Source organism: Carassius auratus, chromosome 43 (assembly GCF_003368295.1).
Source record: "Carassius auratus strain Wakin chromosome 43, ASM336829v1, whole genome shotgun sequence".
Classification (NCBI taxonomy): domain Eukaryota; kingdom Metazoa; phylum Chordata; class Actinopteri; order Cypriniformes; family Cyprinidae; genus Carassius; species Carassius auratus.
In genome coordinates this window covers 1,363,484-1,383,716 of record NC_039285.1, presented here as the reverse complement: position 1 = coordinate 1,383,716, position 20,233 = coordinate 1,363,484, and the positions used below count along the sequence as shown (strand labels likewise).

General features: G+C 38.5%; 4 protein-coding genes across 5 annotated transcripts in view; 3 read left to right on the top strand and 1 right to left on the bottom strand.

Moving 5' to 3' along the window:
- rec114 (REC114 meiotic recombination protein) overlaps window positions 1-20,233 on the bottom strand; it is a 153,789-nt gene that overhangs the window by 20,510 nt on the left and 113,046 nt on the right. The gene's annotated exons all lie outside the window — the stretch shown is intronic.
- LOC113061396 (neuroplastin-like) overlaps window positions 1-20,233 on the top strand; it is a 154,105-nt gene that overhangs the window by 27,645 nt on the left and 106,227 nt on the right. The gene's annotated exons all lie outside the window — the stretch shown is intronic.
- On the top strand, window positions 794-6,872 carry LOC113061397 (uncharacterized). The gene is made up of 4 exons (XM_026230457.1): window positions 794-1,215; window positions 1,556-1,606; window positions 5,590-5,673; window positions 6,063-6,872. Exons 1-4 carry the CDS (start codon window positions 807-809, stop codon window positions 6,278-6,280), a joined length of 762 nt encoding a protein of 253 aa, XP_026086242.1. The 5' UTR covers window positions 794-806; the 3' UTR covers window positions 6,281-6,872.
- Window positions 13,936-20,233, top strand: part of LOC113061395 (xaa-Pro dipeptidase-like) — a 52,094-nt gene continuing 45,796 nt past the window's right edge. The window contains exons 1-4 of one of the 2 annotated variants that reach the window (XM_026230452.1): window positions 13,936-14,050; window positions 14,893-15,079; window positions 18,242-18,369; window positions 19,584-19,647. In XM_026230452.1, coding sequence (XP_026086237.1) covers window positions 14,034-14,050; window positions 14,893-15,079; window positions 18,242-18,369; window positions 19,584-19,647 — 396 coding nt within the window. In that variant the 5' untranslated portion in view covers window positions 13,936-14,033. Of the gene's footprint in view, window positions 14,051-14,634; window positions 14,743-14,892; window positions 15,080-18,241; window positions 18,370-19,583; window positions 19,648-20,233 lie in introns of those variants that run through there. The other variant, XM_026230454.1, reaches the window with a different exon arrangement.

The following is a 20,233-nucleotide window of genomic DNA, read 5'->3' as shown; positions in this document are numbered from 1 at the left end:
TTGAACCAGGACCAAGTGGCACTTGAAACTAGAAATGACTGGTGCATTTTAGAGTTAGGAAAGCATCTTTACAACAAGTATGGATCAAGAGTTAAAATGCATGAACACATCCGCCAAAAGATGAGGGAGCTTGGAAGACTCCTAATATGTGCAAGAGAGGTATCCCCCTTACATCTATTAAAGAGCTCATTCATCCCACAAACTTCATGCATACCATCAATGCAGTTAAAAGGGCTGCTGGCTACAATGAAGAGACCAATGTATTTGAAAAGGCTAGTGTGGCTGTGAAACCTTGGACAGAGTCTGAACAAAATCGCAATGCTTATTGAGAGCCACTCTACTATTAGAGGAGACGAAAAGACAGGAAAAATTGCGAACAGTTTTCAACAGCTTTATAAGTCCAGATGGCCCGAATACATTTCTACAACAGCCCGGCGAACACTGGAGGAAGCAAAATGGAATTCCCCACAATTACTTCCATTCACAGAAGATGTTAAGCTCCTTCATATATATCTTGACGAGCAAGGAGAAGAACCATCGCAAACTCTTGTTAACACAGCCATCATCTCAGCACTGGGCAAAACTGGCCAAGATCACGTTAACTCAGGTTATGCTTTTCAATCGTAGACGAGAAGGGGAAGTGTCACAAATGCCATTGTCTGCATACATCTCCAGCAACCAATCGGATGCTCATCCAGATATTAGCATGGCCCTCACAGATTAGAAAATAAACTGTGTCAGTACTTCAAGCGTGTAGAAATTAGAGGCAAAAGAGGCAGAAAGGTTCCGTGCTTCTCACACCTTCCATGCAAGAATCAATCAGCCTGCTTCTTGAAAATCGGAATACCTGTGGAATTCCAAATGAAAATCCTTTTCTCTTTGCACGCCCGTATGCAATGACATTTTTCAGAGGCTCTGATTGCATTCGCGAATTTGCTGTTGCATGTAGTGCAAAAAATCCTCAGACTCTTACATCAACAAAGTTGAGAAAACAGATCGGGACACTTTCTGAAGTTCTTAATCTTAGCAACACAGAGTTAGATCAGTTGGCAGACTTTCTAGGCCATGACATTCGAGTTCATCGTCAATTTTACAGGTTACCCGAAGGCACCCTCCAACTGGCCAAAATTAGTAAAATTCTTCTGGCCCTCGAAAAAGGACGCTTGGCAGACTTTAAAGGGCGAAATCTTAATGAAATCAACATAGATCCAGAAGGTACTATACACCGTACACAACATGGGTTCAGATTTTGGGAATGCTTTGAATAACATTACCTTGTATTTTAAATAATATATTTCTGTTAGGGGTGCACCAATCAATATCGGCCAATCATTAATGCGCATCTCGTCAGTAAAGCCGGTTCTCTTATCAGCTGTAAATTCCACCAGGCCGTTGTTAACTGACTAGCTGCGCAAAATAAACGCTGTATCAAAATATCACGCACCTGGTGCAATTTACAGCTGATTAGAGAACCGGCTTTACTGACGAGATACGCATTAATGATCGGCCAATCTTGATCGGTGCACCCCTAATTTCTGTATTTTCTACCTTTTAGAGGAAGTTACAGTGGACAGTGATTTGGAGGAGTCCACTTCTAGTCCAAAAGGTAATGATTACATAATGTCAGTTTTCAATTTATGTTTGCCTAAATAATGGGACATCGGATGCCCATTTTCCGGAGTTGGACTGATTCTTTAGGGTCTTCATATAATGTCTGCAAAATACCCGTCTGCCAACTCTGAAACCCGGCAGCAGTTCAAGCGGATGATGTAGCACGTCGGCATTGCGTGATTACTGAGAGCACAGAGAGAGAACAAAACAAAATGCTGTTCACGAATTATATATATATTTGCTTGTTTGTTTGTTTTAGTGTTTATAGCTCTTTTGAAGCCAAGAACTCAACCATCTGATCAGTCCATTGATCAGCCTGTTTCTTCCTCTTCTTATCACAGCACTCGCCTAAACCTGGCTCCTGGTCAGGTACACTTGTCCCCATTAGCACTCCAATTAACTCACTCATCAAGCCCCACATAAAAGCACACACCTGAGAATCATTCACTGTCCGGTCTCATAAACTGTTTTTATCCTCCATGAAGTCCGAGATCTAGATGATTTTGTGCAGGAGTTTGTGAATTATGGTCAACTCGCCGCATGTGATGACCTTACCTTAATGAAGGGATTCTGGTGCGGTTTGGAGGAAGATATCCATCTCGTCATGCTGAGAGCTTATCCATGCTGGTCATTGAAGAATTATATCAACTTCGCGCTGTGGTTTGCCAGATTAGACTTCACCATGGATGAGGCGAAGTCCCGTCCACAGTTGTCACGTGGATGCTGTTGCGCTCTGTTCCACTTGCTGTTCCCCAGCTGAGCTTGCATTTTCCAGCCGCCGGTGCCTCAAGTCCTGAATCACTCTCCATGGCTCTGCTGTTCAGCCCGCACTCATGCCCAACACCACCATCCGCGGCCAACACAAGTCTGTAGCCGTCAACGGTTTACTCAAGCTGAGTGCCATCTGTGGCAAAGCCTGTGCCGCTGCCCAAAGCAAGATTAATGCCGCCATAAGGTCCTTTGGCAAGGCCTTATAACATTAAGATGCCCGCACCTTACAAATGCCCTCCCCTGTGTCAGATTCCCCAGAGCTCAGCCTAGTGCCTGTTTCTCTTGAGCACCCATTAGTTCCTGTAGGCAAACAGGTAGGTATTCTGGATTTGACACTTCTCCCTGAGTTCTCAGCTCCTCTCCTCACCCCAGAGCCTTCATTTCCGTTGGCTCCATTGGTTCTGTCCAGTTCTCCTCCTCCAGAGCCTCCGCGGGTCCCGTCCAGTTCCGCTCCTCTAGAGGGTCCTTAAGTGCCATCTTCTCCTTAAGTGTCATCTTCGCCCACTAGAGCCCACTCCTCCTCAGCGCCCCCATGAACCTAAGACCCTGGACTTTCCCAATTATTTTTTTGGGGGGCTATATAGCCATGGCTGAGTTAAGGGTGGGTGGGCTGTGGGCCAAGATTATCATCGTCGAGCTGCCTGCTCTGCCATGGCCCCCAGTAACCTGATCCACCATGGCCTCCTGGGTCTCCTACTCCGTCATGGCTCCCCGACTTACCTGGAGGTCCTCCTTTACTCCATCCTATTCCTGCCCTGCACCAGCCCCGGGGCTTATTACAGCTCGGGACGAGCCTTCCGGGAGGGGAAGTACTGTCACAAGATTAGCATCTTTCTTCCGCATCTCATCACAGCACTCACCTGGCTCCTGATCATGCACACCTGCAGCCCATGAGCACTTTGCTGAACATAAAAGCACATACCTCAGAATCATTCACTATCCAGTCTCATAAACTCGATGTGGACTAAGCAAGCTATTACCTGCCTGTGATACTTGCCACCTGTCTCCTTCCTCAGTGATCCCTTCCGTCTCCAGCTCAATTCTCTAGTCGAGGTGTCTGTTTCCCGTCAGTCCTGGTCTCCACTCTCCGTCTCTACGAGTCTCCTGTAAAGCAAGAAAGATCAGATTATTTCCTGGATCATCCTCTAGACAAATCTCAGTGCTGGCATACTCACCTGAACAATCTCCACTCAGCTCCTTTGCTCTCCTGTTGTTAAATAAACTTCGCCGTTGTTTACTTACCTCGCTCTCTGACCAGTAACTGTTACAGAAATATTTCCATCAAAAACCTATATTTCTTTTCGACTGAAGACCGAAGTACATACACATCCTAGATGAAATTGGGGGTGAGTAAAGTGTCATGAAATGGTTATGTTTGAAAGTGGTCCTAGAACATTGATCCTCAAATCTGGCTCACGAGATTCATTTTCCTGCAAAGTTTAGCTCTAACCCAAATCAAACACGCATGAGTTTGCTAATCGGTGTCTTCAGGATCATTAGAAAATCACAGGCAGGTGTGTTTTAATTAGAGTCGGAGCTAAACTCTGCAGGAAACTGGATCTCGCGAGCCAGATTTGAGGATCACTGTCCTAGAATAACTTTTATATTTTTCCTTTTCTCTTTGGAGTATTACAAGCTCTTGGTGCATAAAAAACATCTGTTAAGTTACGAAGACTAAAGTCTTAAATCCAAAGAGATATTCTTTATTAAAGTTAGGAGTCTGCCACACACCCCTAAAATGGCCCGTTCTAACACACCCCCACATCTCTACGCAAACATTTGGGGGTGATTTGCACCGAACCGCCCAAATGTATACGCAGAGAAAGTAATCATCATTTCTTCACTGTATGTTGTCATGTGCGCCGGTGACACGGACTGTTTTCTGAAAATGGGAGAGAGAAAGGCAGGTTGTGCATTTAACCGCTCTCCAACTCGCCCTGCTCTGAGCGGGCCGCAAACCCTCATCATTCTGTGGTCAGTCAAGTGAGGTATATTTACACTGTTGATGGACAACACGGACATTACAGAGAGTCTGGCGCTTCTTACAGCCTGGCAGGAAGTTACATTTTATAATGTGCTACCTAACTTTACTATTTAAACGCGAAGTGCTTGTGGTGTGTTTCTCCAATTACAAATGCCGATATGTTGTTATGTTTACGTCGCGACGTGTAAAAAGACAATATAAGTCATAAACAGTAATTATGTTCCCGCTTAACACAACAAAAGCCTCATTTGAAATGGCTTTTAATGTTTTTTGCGGGGATGTTTTTTGTAAGGGGTTATAACATTTCCGTCAAACGCTTGACTTTGGGCAATCACAATGTACTGGATTGCTGGCCAATCGGAGCATACCTCGGTGTCTTGCAGCTCTGAATTTAGACCAAATCCACCGGTATCAGAAAGGCGGGGCTTACAGGAGATAAAATAATATAAAATATGTGGAAAATAATGCTGTTTATTTTTTATTTAAACCCAGTAAACACATTGCATGATACCAAATAAACACAAAAATGATCTTTTATATATACATATGACAAAATGCTGGTGAGGACCGTAAAGAGAAAAGAATAACTTAACTGGCAGGTTCCAGGTCTGGATATGCATGGGAAAAAATAATTTAGTATGGAAAGAATTTGTTTCCAGACTATTTCACCTATTCAGTTTTTTTTTTTTTTTTTTTGTAATATAAAATTGAGTTGAATCTGCTGATTTAAATGGTGATATGTCTATAACACCTAAAACTTCTAGTAGATGGGTCCCCAGGACTGAAATTGAGAAACGCTATACTCAGGGCTGGACAATAATTAAATTTTTTATCTATGAATCTATCTATCTATCTATCTATCTATCTATATGTATGTATGTGATTTTTATTTTTATTTTTTTATTTTTTTTCAGTAAAATTGATTTGATTTATTAAACACATTTACGATATTTTGGTACAGGCTGCGTTATCCCATACATTTATTTATTTGCGTGGTTGAATTTGTTGAATAAACATGAGCACTGCACATTTCAAAATCAATATAGATATTGGAATTATATCTTATAGACCGAAATTAAGAAATGTATTGCGACGTAAATTTTGGCAATATTGTTCTGACCTGATCCTGATTGCACCTCAGGAACTTTGTGTTCTTGAGATGACTGTCTTTTTGGCTGCAGAGATTTGTCAATACTCAAGACTGGCTTAATTTTTACTTTCAGAGTGCACCACAGTATCATCATCACAGCACACGGTTTGTGAGAACGGCACACTTCCAGCAGACCCAGTCTCCAAAAAAAAGAGAGGTATGATAATACTTAGGTATGATGATACTTCACTTAATGCCGATTGTCCTGAAAAAAAAGTGAATTTTACCGTAGTACAGTGCTGACTTCGTAGCCTACTTTGACTGAATTCTTTGCTTGCTTTATTTATTTCTTCTTATATATGACTCTATACTTTGTACCTATACCTTTATAGTGGCTATTATTGTTCATTAAAACTGACGTTAACAAAAGTTAGGTTTGTGCCTATTTCATGCTTTCCCACATACACCACGCCTAACAAGTAAGGTCAGTGAAAACACAAGCCTGATCAGGTTTACCTGTACCGAGCTGAACTGTACCATACCACTCAGGTTGATGCAAGTGTTTCTCATGGGTAAAATGCTAATGTGTCTCTCCCCCCCCCACAGGTTACGTTAAGAAGACGGCCTGGAACAAACTTGAGATACAGGCTGTGGAGAAGCATATGATGAGGTTTATTAACAATCACAAAATTCCAGGAAAGGCAGACTGCATGAGGTGTAAAGAGGCGGAACCACTTGCACTTAAAAATAGAGAGTGGTCTACACTTAAATTTTACATCAAAAATCGAATCTCCGCTCTAAACAGAAAATATCTGCCAAATTAATTGACACACTGTCAGACTGAATTGTTCATTGGTAGAAACAAGCTTTTATAGTTTTAAAACAAGCTTCCATAGTCAAATGGTTAGCGCAATAGACCATCAGTTCCATATTATTGTTTGGAAATGTAGATTGTTCTTTAGAAAATTAAGGCATTTTAAATAACTTTTAGACTGGAGTCTTTTTTTTCATCCTTGTCTGCTTCAAATGTAGAATTGTTTTTCTATAAATGCAGACATGGTAGATTTTCATTCTATTGTACTTGTTTTCAAAAACTTGAGAATGCAGTGTTTGTCATGAAGGGTTTTATTAATATATTTTTTTTAATTCAACTAGTGTTTACTGTGAACATCTTTATGAAATATTTCTGCAAATTTTTGTGGACGACTGAAACTTATGCTAATGTTTCTGACCCTGACTGTTGACGTACTAATGTTATGAGTTTTGAAAATGTATGTCATATACTGTATAACACTTTTTTTTTTTTTACTAAACCTTTAAAAGTACTAAGTTAATTTTGTTTCTACATCTAAAACAAACATCTCCAAAATCAATTAAAGCATGGAGCAGATTGTAGCTCCTTTTCTGTCTAAAGTACGCAGATTCTCTTTTGTGTGTGAGTCCAGTCCCCACAATGACCAAAAACTGATGTTGAGTGTGTGTTTATAGTCCCCACAATGACCAAAAACTGATGTTGAGTGTGTGTTTATAGTCCCCACAATGACCAAAAACTGATGTTGAGTGTGTGTTTATAGTCCCCACAATGACCAAAACTGGTGTTGAGTGTGTTTAGATACGATCCCCACAATGACCAAAAACTGGTGTTGAGTGTGTTTAGATACGATCCCCACAATGACCAAAAACTGGTGTTGAGTGTGTTTAGATACGATCCCCACAATGACCAAAAACTGGTGTTGAGTGTGTTTAGATACGATCCCCACAATGACCAAAAACTGGTGTTGAGTGTGTTTAGATACGATCCCCACAATGACCAAAAACTGGTGTTTAGTGTGTGAGTCCAGTCCCCACAATGACCAAAAACTGGTTGTGTGTTAGCCGGACCCCAGATATACTCAATACCTGAAAGGTCCCCACAAGTGACCACTGTGTCAGGTTTGTAATTTTTATAGTGAAATATTTGTAATCTGCAGTGATACTTTGAAACAGGCTTTTTAGCTTTTGTCAAATAATTTTTTTTAGGTCTGTAAGATCATAGGAATGGGTGGTCCCCACTATGTAGCAATACTGACAGGTGACCCCCACAATGCACAAAAACAAGTATGTGTGTGTGTGTGTGTGTGTGTGTGTGTGTAAAAGAGAGAGAGAGAGACAGAAAGAGAGCAAGTGTGTGTGTGTATCTATCTATATCTATCTATCTATCTATCTATCTATCTATCTATCTATCTATCTATCTATCTATCTATCTATCTATCTATATATATATATATATGTATGTATGTATGTATGTATTTATGTATTTATTTATTTATTTATTTATTTATTTATTTATTTATATTTTTTTGAGTCAATCTTCCTTTTTTAACAGCTGTTAACCTGTTAGATATTAGATAAAGCAATTAAATAAAATCAGTTGATTTATTATTATTATTTAATTTGTTTAAGTATTTATTTATTTACATTTTAATATAGAATATTTTTTTTTTAGAAATATTTTTTTAATATTTCCAGAGAGAAAGAAATATAAAATATACTTAAAATGATATATTTCTAAATACTATCATATTAATATAAATCATATCTAACATATGTACATATAATATATAAAATATATATAATATTTTGAGTCAATCTTCATTTTTTAACAGCTGTTAATCTGTTTTATTGCTATATTAGATAAAGCAATTAAATAAAATCATATTTTTCAAATGTATTATTATTATTATATTTTTTATTTTCTAAACTTTGTTTAGGCATTTATTTATTTAAATTTTAATATAGAATATATATATATTTTATATTTTTACATTTTTTAATTTTTTTAAATATTTCTAGAGAGAAAGAAATATAAAATATAATTAAAATGATATATTTATAAATACTATCATATTAATATAAATCTTATCTTATATAAATATAAATATTTTGAGTCAATCTTCATTTTTTAACAGCTGTTAATTTGTTAGATATTAGATAAAGCGATTGAATAAAGTGTGTGGTTTTTCTTTGTCTTTTTGGCATTTATTTATTTAAATTTTAATTTAGAATATATATATATTTTTTATAGACCCCTGTATATATCAACAGGGCTGCTGATCATCAACCAACCTGATGAATTGTTCATAATTGTTCTCAGTGACCTGGAATGTGTATTGAGGAAGTAAACAGGGTCAAAACTGATCCAATGTTGACTAAAAGCAGAATAAAGAAAAAACACACACAGCGCATGTGGAGCTGCACATAACGGTGAAGGACAGTGGCTTCATTATTTACAGACAGACCTTGAGAAATCTCTCCGATTTAATGGAGAGAAAGAAAAAAGCTAATCAGCAAGACTATGTGGATGCAATTACAACATCAAAGCCACAGGGCTCTTTAAAAACCACCAGAAGAAAGTCCTCACCGGCATTTTAAGGTAACTGTATGCAAATTCATCCCTGATGGAGTCATGTGGTTATCTGTCACGAGAAACATTAGACAAAGCAAAGCAGAATGAGCTTAAATGCATCCGTTTCTCAGACTTTTATTAAATCTGTAATGCATTCTCTGCAGGGAATGTGATCGTGTTTTTTACAGCTGTTCTTATTTTAGAGTTTGGGGCTGAACGAAGCCGATGATAAGATCCACAGATCCAGGCCTGACGAAAAGGGACACATCCTGAAAGGATTAAATGATACAAAAAGAGAGATGATACAGCAGTAGATTGTGTTGTGCATCTTCAAATTGTCTTTTAATTTCCTGGAGGAGAAAAACTTGTAATGATGCTGCTGAAATCCCTCTCTCGGGCTCAAAGCGCCATCGCTGTGTGATGTTCAGAGGAATTATGAAGCAATGAAAGATGAAAATCTCATTTGAGCAGATGCTTTGGCTTTGTGTTATGCTACACTTTATATAATATAATACTACAGTTTATAGATCTATCAGAATGTTTTACACCCAACAAAAGACCACAGAGCGACATCAACAGAGACAACAACTTAAAAAAGCATTTCTTGTTCATTTTGCATTGCACAAATGAAAAACTGAATCTTGTTTCCAAAACTGTTTTAATCTCAAATGTGCACTGAACTGGACAAAGTCTACTTGAAAATGCATAATCATTTTAATTCCCACTTTTGAGGAGGATGAATGTCAAGTTCACCCTTTATCAACCTTTTCTTTTTTCTTTATTAAATTAAGCAGCATTGTTTTGATTGGAATAAATTGCACATTAAACCAGGAACATGGTAAACGGGTCGCTTTTGATTTTGTGTTGCAAAGATTGCATTAGTAATTGGCAGTGATTAGTGTAAATGCATTTTCATTTAAAAAGTAAAATAAAATGAATAACCCATGCAAATCCTCATATTCATCATGACATTAATATCAGCACTTGAAATCCCACTGAATCTCAAGAATATTTAATACATTAACATTAAACGTCTTAATCTGATTTACTCTGTACACATATCAATATGTTAAGTAATGACATATATTTGATCACATTTTCTAGAAACAATATAATGACATTTCGTGGTGCTGCATAAAAAATAAAATAAAAATCTAAAAATGTTTTTTAGAGATCCCGTATGTCTGATTGCATGAGAAATATGCAAATGAGGGAATAAATGAGCATATGACGTCAGTTATGTTTTAAGTTGACATGCACAAATATATGTATGTATATATATAATTTTGTGTTTAATATATATATATATATATATATATATCCTCTCCTTGAACTGTCACCTTATCGTGGTGGAGAGGTTTGAGTACCCGAATGATCCTGGGAGCTATGTTGTCTGGGGCTATATGCTCCTGGTAGGGTCTCCCAAGGCAAACAGGTCCTTGGTGACGGGCCAGACTAAGAACAGTTCATAAAACCCCTTATGGCAAAATTAAAATCAAGGACCGTGACGTCGCCCGGCATGGCGCAGCCGGGGCCCCACCCTGGAGCCAGGCCCGGGGTTGGGGCCCGTATGCGAGCGCCTGGTGGCCGGGCCTTCCCCCATGGGGTCCGGCCGGGCTTAGCCCGAAGGAGTGACGTGGGGCCGCCCTCCTGTGGGCTCACCACCTGCAGGAGGGAGCGTAAGGGGCCGGTGCATAGAGGATCGGGCGACAGTCGAAGGCGAGACCCCCGACGACCCGATCTCTGGACACGGAATCTGGCTTTAGGGACGTGGAATGTCACCTCGTTGGCGGGGAAGGAGCCTGAGCTTGTGCGGGAGGTCGAGAGGTACCGACTAGAGATAGTCGGGCTCACCTCAACGCACAGCTTGGGCTCTGGAACCACACTTCTTGAGAGAGGCTGGACTCTCTACCACTCTGGAGTTGCCCATGGTGAGAGGCGGAGGGCTGGAGTGGGTTTGCTAATAGCCCCCCAGCTCAGCCGCCATGTGTTGGAGTTTACCCCGGTGAACGAGAGGGTCGCTTCCCTGCGCCTTCGAGTCGGGGATAGGTCTCTCACTGTCGTTTGTGCCTACGGGCCGAACGGCAGTGCGGACTACCCGGCCTTCTTGGAGTCTCTGGGAGGGGTGCTGGAAAGTGCTCCGACTGGAGACTCCGTCGTTCTACTGGGGGACTTCAACGCTCACGTGGGCAGTGACAGTGACACCTGGAGGGGCGTGATTGGGAGGAACGGCCCCCCTGACCTGAATCCGAGCGGTGTTCTGTTATTGGATTTCTGTGCTAACCACGGTTTGTCCATAACGAACACCATGTTCAAGCATAAGGGTGTCCACCAGTCCACGTGGCACCAGGACACCCTTGGCCGGAGGTCGATGATCGACTTTGTGGTCGTGTCATCAGACCTTCGGCCATATGTCTTGGACACTCGGGTGAAGAGAGGGGCGGAGCTGTCAACTGATCACCACCTGGTGGTGAGTTGGATCCGATGGCGGGGGAGGAAGCTGGACAGACTCGGCAGACCCAAACGTACTGTGAGGGTCTGTTGGGAACGTTTGGCCGAGCCCCCTGTCAGAGAGATCTTCAACTCCCACCTCCGGCAGAGCTTCGACCGGATCCCGAGGGAGTCTGGAGATATTGAGTCCGAGTGGACCATGTTCTCCACCTCCATTGTCGCTGCGGCTGCTCGGAGCTGTGGCCGTAAGGTCTCCGGTGCCTGTCGAGGCGGCAATCCCCGAACCCGGTGGTGGACACCGGAAGTAAGGGATGCTGTCAAGCTGAAGAAGGAGTCCTATCGGGCCTGGATGGCTTGTGGGACTCCGGAGGCAGCTGACAGGTACCGGCAGGCCAAGCGGACTGCAGCCCGGGTAGTCGTGGAGGCAAAAACTCGGGCCTGGGAGGAGTTCGGTGAGGCCATGGAGAAGGACTATCGGTTGGCCTCGAAGAGATTCTGGCAAACTGTTCGACGCCTCAGGAGGGGGAAGCAGTGCCCTACCAACACTGTTTACAGTAGAGATGGGCACCTGTTGACCTCAACTGGGGATATCGTCGGGCGGTGGAAGGAATACTTCGAGGATCTTCTCAATCCCACCGACTTGTGTTCCGTTGAGGAAGCAGTGGCTGGGGACTCGGGGGGGCACTCGTCCATCACCCGGGCTGAAGTCATCGAGGTAGTTAAAAAGCTCCTCGGTGGCAAGGCACCGGGGGTGGACGAGATCCGCCCCGAGTACCTCAAGTCTCTGGATGTTGTGGGGCTGTCTTGGCTGGCACGCCTCTGCAACATCGCATGGCGGTTGGGGACAGTACCTCTGGACTGGCAGACCGGGGTGGTGGTCCCTCTTTTCAAGAAGGGGGACCGGAGAGTGTGTTCCAACTATAGGGGGATCACACTTCTCAGCCTCCCTGGAAAAGTCTATGCCAGGGTACTGGAGAGGAGAATTCGGCCGATAGTGGAACCTCGGATCCAGGAGGAACAGTGTGGTTTTCGTCCCGGTCGTGGAACACTGGACCAGCTCTATACCCTTTCCAGGGTGCTGGAGGGTTCATGGGAGTTTGCCCAACCAGTCCACATGTGTTTTGTGGACTTGGAGAAGGCATTCGACCGTGTTCCTCGCGACATCCTGTGGAGGGTGCTCCGGGAGTATGGGGTCGGCGGCTCCCTACTTAGGGCTGTTCGGTCCCTGTACGACCGGAGCAAGAGCTTGGTTCGCATTGCCGGCAGTAAGTCAGACCTGTTCCCGGTGCATGTTGGACTCCGGCAGGGCTGCCCTTTGTCACCGGTTCTGTTCATAATTTTTATGGACAGAATTTCTAGGCGCAGCCAAGGACCGGAGAGTGTCCGGTTTGGGGACCATACGATTTCGTCGCTGCTTTTTGCGGATGATGTTGTCGTGTTGGCATCCTCAGACCAGGACCTTCAGTGTGCATTGGGACGGTTTGCAGCCGAGTGTGAATCGGCTGGGATGAGAATCAGCACCTCCAAGTCCGAGGCCATGGTTCTCAGTCGGAAAAGGGTGGATTGCCCACTTCAGGTTGGTGGAGAGTTCCTGCCTCAAGTGGAGGAGTTCAGGTATCTTGGAGTCTTGTTCACGAGTGAGGGAAGGATGGAACGTGAGATTGACAGACGGATCGGTGCAGCTTCTGCAGTAATGCGGTCGCTGTACCGTTCTGTCGTGGTGAAGAAGGAGCTGAGCTGTAAGGCAAAGCTCTCGATTTACCGGTCAATCTACGTTCCTACTCTCACCTATGGTCATGAGCTGTGGGTCATGACCGAAAGGACAAGATCCCGGATAAAGGCGGCCGAAATGAGCTTTCTCCGTCGGGTGGCTGGGCGCTCCCTTAGAGATAGGGTGAGAAGCTCGGTCACTCGGGAGGAGCTCAGAGTAGAGCCGTTGCTCCTCCACATCGAGAGGAGCCAGCTGAGGTGGCTCGGGCATCTATTTCGGATGCCTCCTGGACGCCTTCCCAGGGAGGTGTTCCAGGCACGTCTCACCGGGAGGAGGCCCCGGGGAAGACCTAGGACACGCTGGAGGGACTATGTCTCCCGGCTGGCCTGGGAACGCCTCGGGGTCCCCCCGGAAGAGCTGGAGGAAGTGGCTAGGGAGAGGGAAGTCTGGGCGTCTCTGCTTAGACTGTTGCCCCCGCGACCCGGCCCCGGATAAGCGGAAGATGATGGATGGATGGATGGATGGATATATATATATATATATATATATATATATATATATATGTTTTTTTTTTTTTTGCTGCTGCTGCTGCTGCTGACGGTGAGAATCTCTAAGGCCCAGAGGAAACTTGTGAATTATTATTATTTTAAATATATATATAATAGACCTTTGGGTTATTTTGTGTTTTTTTGTTTTTTGTTTTTTTTTAAAGCAGGTGAATAATTTCCGAGTGAGTTAGCTATAGCTATATATAAATATTTAATTAATTATTTAAATAATTAATTAAAAATATATTTAAAATTAGCCTTTAGTGACTATTCATATTCCCACACGGCAAAAGTGTGATCAATTACAGCGTTCAAACTAATAAATTACAATGTTTCCCGAATGTTGTTGTTTTTTCAGTAACTTCATTAGTCAGCATTTGCTGTGCTCGCACATAGGGATACACGAGTGCGCGGTCACGTGATGACTGACCAGCTGCTCGCGGTCACGTGACTCGATCTCTCACACGAGCAGCAGCAGCAGCATGGCATCTTCACAGCAGTGAGTTTCTCCTGTTTTAATTTACTCTAGATTTCGCTTTTATTCATAATCACGAGATAGCTGATTGTTGAACGCTCGCGCGGCGTGCTGTGCTTCTGCGCATGCGTGTTTCCACGTGTTCAGAATCCAGAAATCTTGCAGAAGTTGTTGTTTTTTTCTTAGTTTCGTGTTTCTGTTTTTATTTTGCGAATAAAAACAAATTCTGATTGATTTTCGGTGGTGTAAATTTTCTTACAAAACCGGACTAATAGCATTAGTACAATACTATAGTACAGGGTCAATGGAAGTTAGCCAAAGTATGTCTAAAGTTTGTTTTATTGAAGCATTTTGTGTATGTTTTCTTTTATTATTATTATTATTTTTTTTTATTATTATTATTATGTTATTATTTGTGGAAGTTAATGTGAAATAATATATTATTATTACTATTTAAAAAAGTATTACTTTCAACTGTTATATTGTATTTCATGTCTATCAGTGACACTGAAGACTGAGAAATGATGCTGAAAATCCATCTGTGCATCCCAGAAATAAATTGCATTTGAATTCTTCTATCCCTTTAAGTTTTGCCTGATGTTTTTCAGCTCTTCTAGCAGAAAGAATTCCTCTGTCATCATGGGATCGAATCCAGCTCTTGCATAACAGTCACAAGCTCTCAGTTTCATCTCAGCAGATTTTTTGAGCATGATTGTGTGTGTAGCAACCATTAACACAGTTTGTGTGTATATTAAATAAATAGAAAAGCAAAAGATCTTTTAGTTTGTGGTTGAAGTGCATGCTCCCAGTATTGACTTGCAGTGTTTTCTTGAGGGACATGTATGTGTTTGTGTCGTGTGTGACAGGAAGGCAGTGTTTTGGCTGGGAAAGGACACTCTGAGGGTTTCGGCCGCCCTGTTTGCAGAGAACCGAGAGCGATTGTGTCGAGGCCTGAGAGCTGAGAAGGATCTTCAGGATGGATCTGTGCTGGTTCTTCAGGGAGGAGAACAGAAGCAGAGATACTGCACTGACACCGATGTGCTCTTCAGACAGGTGCGACTATCAAAACACACGCTTCATTAAGCACCTGATCAGGATTATTCAATCCAATCACTATCATTCAAGAAAGCCACAATAATTGTGCAGTTTAAGTCTAAATCACAGCTTGCCATCCAAATATAAGTGCTAAACGAAGTGCCATTCATTTTTTTTATTATTATTATTTTATGCACAATGAAGTCAAAAACACACATTAGTTTTAGACTGTGCATGACTTGAACAAAATAGAATTAAATCTTTAATTGCGATTATTTGTATGAAATAAATTTGTGACAGACCCAGCTAATTAATTAAAAAGTTGTATTTGACTCAATATGACCAAAGAACAGTTTTATTAACTAACTTTAAAAAAGATAAATTAATAAATTATATATATATATATATATATATATATATATATATATATGTATATATTATATATTATATATTATATATTATATATATAATATATATATATATATATATATATATATATATATATATATATATATATATATATATATATATATATATATATAATAAAATGTATCATACACTTTTTTTTAATTATTTAAAATAGTTTATTTGTAAATATTTATTTATATTTTATTTTAATAAATATTTATTAAAATTATTAATTTTGTCATTTTAAATAATTTCTTATTTATTTATTTAAACTTTGTTTTAAATAAATATACATTGAAAATTATTACTCATTGTTAGATAATCTATTAACTAATTTTAACTAAGTTATTATTTTTAACTAAAACTGAAACTAAAATTAAAATAATTTTAAAACGCATACTTGAAATAAAGTTTTATTTAAATGCTATTTCAGCGAGTTGCCAAGACACATTTCTCGTTTTTATTTAATTGAACTTTTACTAAAAATTATCTACTAAAATAACTAAACTAAAAACATTGAAAATAGCATAAAAAATACAAAAGCACAACAAAATTATTAAAAATTTAACAAATGAAATTGTGAATAAAAACTACAGTATAATGTATTTCAATTAGACTAAAATAACACTGAATGGGACATTATTGTAAAGTGATACCAAACTTTTTACTTTAATCTGAAAACTATTAAATAATAAAAAAGCACCTGATTTTTGTGATCGATGCATTTACAGCATGCATCAACACGCTCTTTTGTTTCTAAATGATTATTGAGTGTTCGTAAGTGGTGCTATTGTTTATGTTATGCTAAATGATAATTAGTGATGGCAAGAGGGCGTGTGAGTTCAGACCTTTTATTTCAGCTCAACGCTTGGGTGTCTGATAGAGACCCCTAATTAACTGCATTTACATAAATTGATTGAACATAATGAGCAGCGTGTTTCTCATTCATTAGCTACAGAAACGTGCTCATCCTGTGTTGTTTTGGCAGAGATTGTCTCATGCAGCGAGGCTTGCGTTTGAGTTTTGTGATGTTTACTACTCGAGGGCTTCCTGCTTTCTTCATAATTTAACTGTAAATAATTCATAGGCATTAATTTGCTTGTCTTGTGTTGTAGTTTTTGCTTCTTTTTGAAGTGTTGATATGCACATTTGTGATTTGAATAAAATGCATGGCACTTTTCTAATTTGTGCGTGTGAGTTTGCACGTATCTTGTCGTGGTTTTGATGCAATGCTCTGTTACGAAATCCTCTGAACGCACACAAACTCTGTAATGCACTTAAGACGATAAAATGAGTCGAACACAAAGGCGTGGATTTGATTATCTGATCGCGTTCAGCCTCGGCACAGAAGAAGATTGACTAAGAATGGCCTCATTATTATTCATGAGGGTGAATTTGAATTAAATTGGCTGCTACCTACAAGATGTTGAACTGGAATTCAACACAACAGAGAGCTTTCATTAGTTCTACACAAGTACAACAAAAGCTTTGCAACCAGTTTCAAACTTTTTATTGCGTTCGTTCGTTCGTTCAGTCAGTTGTTAATTCGTTCGTTTGTTCAATCATTCATTTATTTAGATGTTTATTCATCCATTTGCTCATTCATTGATTAATTCATTCAATTATTCATTCATACGTACATTCGTCCATTCATTGATTGATTCATTCAGTTGTTCATTCTTCCATTCGTTTGTTCAATCATTCATTTTAGTTGTTTATTCATTCATTTGCTCATTCATTCATACATTTGTCCAGTTGTCCATTCGATTGATTGATTAATTAATTCATTCAGTTGTTAATTTGTCCGTTCATTCATTTGTTTGTTCGTTCGTTCATTTGTTCGTTCGTTCGTTCGTTCGTTCGTTCATTCGTTCATTCATTCAGTTGCTCGTCCATTCATTCATTCAGTTGTTCATTTATTCATTCATTCATTTTTAAATTATTTGTATTTTTAACGTTTTATGTATTTTTTGATTTATCATTTTTTTGTCTAATGTAAAAATAAAATAAATAATACCATTTTAAATGATAGAAAATAATGAATTTAAAAAGGTAAAAATGCTAAAATTATTTACAATTTATCATATTTTATAATCATAATATTTTTTATTATATATTGGATGATATTACAATTTATAATATATTTAATAGTTTAATGTTTTAACATTATTATTATTATATTTTTATTATTTTAAATAGGTTATTTGTTTTATAATTTTTTAAATATATTAATTGTATCATTTTTTATTATTTATTTTTATCATTTCATTTCATATTTTTTTACATTAATATACATTTATTTAATTATTAATATCTGGAAAATGTGATGTGTTTAACATGTTCATACCAACAAATTAAATCTGTTATTTAAACATCTACTCTTATGGCACTAGCAAGACTTTTCTTAGATTTTTATTTTTTATCTTGTTTGCTTGTTAGTTACTTCAGACTGCTGCTCAGTGATTCCAATCATTGACCTGAATGAGAAAACTGAACGTAGAAGAAGACCTTAGCAATTTGTGCATTGTGTGTAATGCATTGCCTTATGATTGCATTCAGGCAAATTTTGTAGCCCAGCAATGCATAAAATCATTCTTCACACCTAAATCCACAATAAACAAAAACCAATGTTACATAATTAACCATTTGTATCAATAACACTGAATAGTGTCTGTGTTATGGCTTATTTACAGGTTACACGCGTGTAGAGTGTGTGTGTGTGTATGTAAATGAGTCACTTGATGCTGTAGAGATCTGTGTGTCGCTCTGCAGGAGTCGTTTTTCCACTGGACCTTCGGTGTGACGGAGGCTAACTGCTACGGAGCCATCGACGTCGACTCCAAGAAATCCATCCTGTTTGTTCCCAAGCTGCCGGAAAGCTACGCCACATGGATGGGCGAGTGCGTGACGCTCCTGTTCAGGATTTGATTCACTTTGGAGACTGCAAACATTTAATCTTTACATCTTTTTATAGTTTCACCAGAATGTATTTGTCAGTTTCCTTCTGAAACCCCTTTGATTTATTTAATTAAATTATAAATTAAAAAATGAATATTCCTGGTTTGATAAGCGATGCTGTTTTTACTGATTACTGAAGAAAAATATTTGGAGAATAATGAAATGGTTGACCTATATAGTAAATATTTCGATTAATTTTTTTAAAGTTATTATATTTATATTTTAAATATTTGTATTTAAAATAAATGTGTATTGTATAAATGTAAATGTTAAACATGTACACATAAATATTTCATAAACCGTAAATATATATATTTAAAATACATAATATAAAAATATATATTCTAAAAATGTCTACTTTTATATTTTTTATATTTATTAGATTATTATAAGGATATACTAATTATTATTTATATTTTTATATTTATATTTAAATAAGTATGTAATACATAAATTTGTATTGCATTTTTTAACACATTACATTTTTGTATTTAAAATGTATATATTCAACATATAAGGATATAGATATATATATATATATAAATATATGTAAATGTATTATTAGATTAATAATAATAATAATAATAATAGATTAATAATACTATTTATATATATCTCAGTTTAATCGTTATACAAAAGTTCAGTGTCAGTAGTGTTTTTTAAATGTTTTAATGCAAGTCTCTTCTGTTCACCAAGAATGCATTTATTTAATTTAAAATACACAAAAAAATGAAATATTATTACAATTTACAATAACTGTTTCCTATGTAAATATCTGTTAAAGTGTAATTTATTTCTGTGATGCTCCGCAGTGTTTTCAGCATCATTCCTCCAGTCTTCAGTGTCACGTGATCTTGTGAAATCATTCTGATATGATGATTTACTGCTCAAGAAACATTCCTGATTTAATGTGCAGTTTGAAAAGGAGTGCATGGTTTCTTCACTTCCAAGAAGCAAACACACTTTGACATCGAGTTAATTTACTTGATGATCTGAGGACTGAAGAGAAGTGCAGTCTTTGTCCAACAGAGTATCTGTTTCCATCAGAGTAACCATTAAAATAAATCTTGTTTGATCTTTTAATAACAAGAAGGAGCTTAACGAAGTATATCAACTTCATGGGAAGTTCTCATTAAAGCTGGATCTGTCTTGACAGGATCTATCCTCGTGAACACTTCAAGGAGAAATACGCCGTCGATGAGGTGCATTACACCACTGACGTAAGTACACTTTTTTTTTTTTTTTTACTGTAAAACTAGTTTTTTTTTACTGTACAACAAGGTTTTTTTTTACTGTAAAACTGTACAACTAGGATTTTTTTACTGCAAAACTAGGATTTTTATTGTAAAACGGTGTTTTACTGTACAACTAGTGTTGTTTTTTACTTAAACTATACATCTGTGTTTTTACTGTAAAACTGGGGGTTTTACTGTACAAAAATGTTTTTTTACTATAAAACTGTACAACTAGGATTTTTTTTACTGCAAAACTAGGATTTTTACTGTACAACAGGGTTTTTTACTGTACAACTGTACAACTAGGATTTTGTTACTGCAAAACTAGGATTTTTACTGTAAAACAGGGTTTTTTACTGTACGACTAGTGTTGTTTTTTACTTAAACTATACATATATGTTTTTACTGTAAAACTGGGGGTTTTACTGTACAACAATGTTTTTTTTTACTGTAAAACTGTACAATTATGGTTATTTACTGTAAAACTAGGGTTTTATTGGCATTATGCAGCAAAAAGTGTCTTGTACTTGTACATTAGGTTTGTTTTCTATTATAATGTATAATACAGATT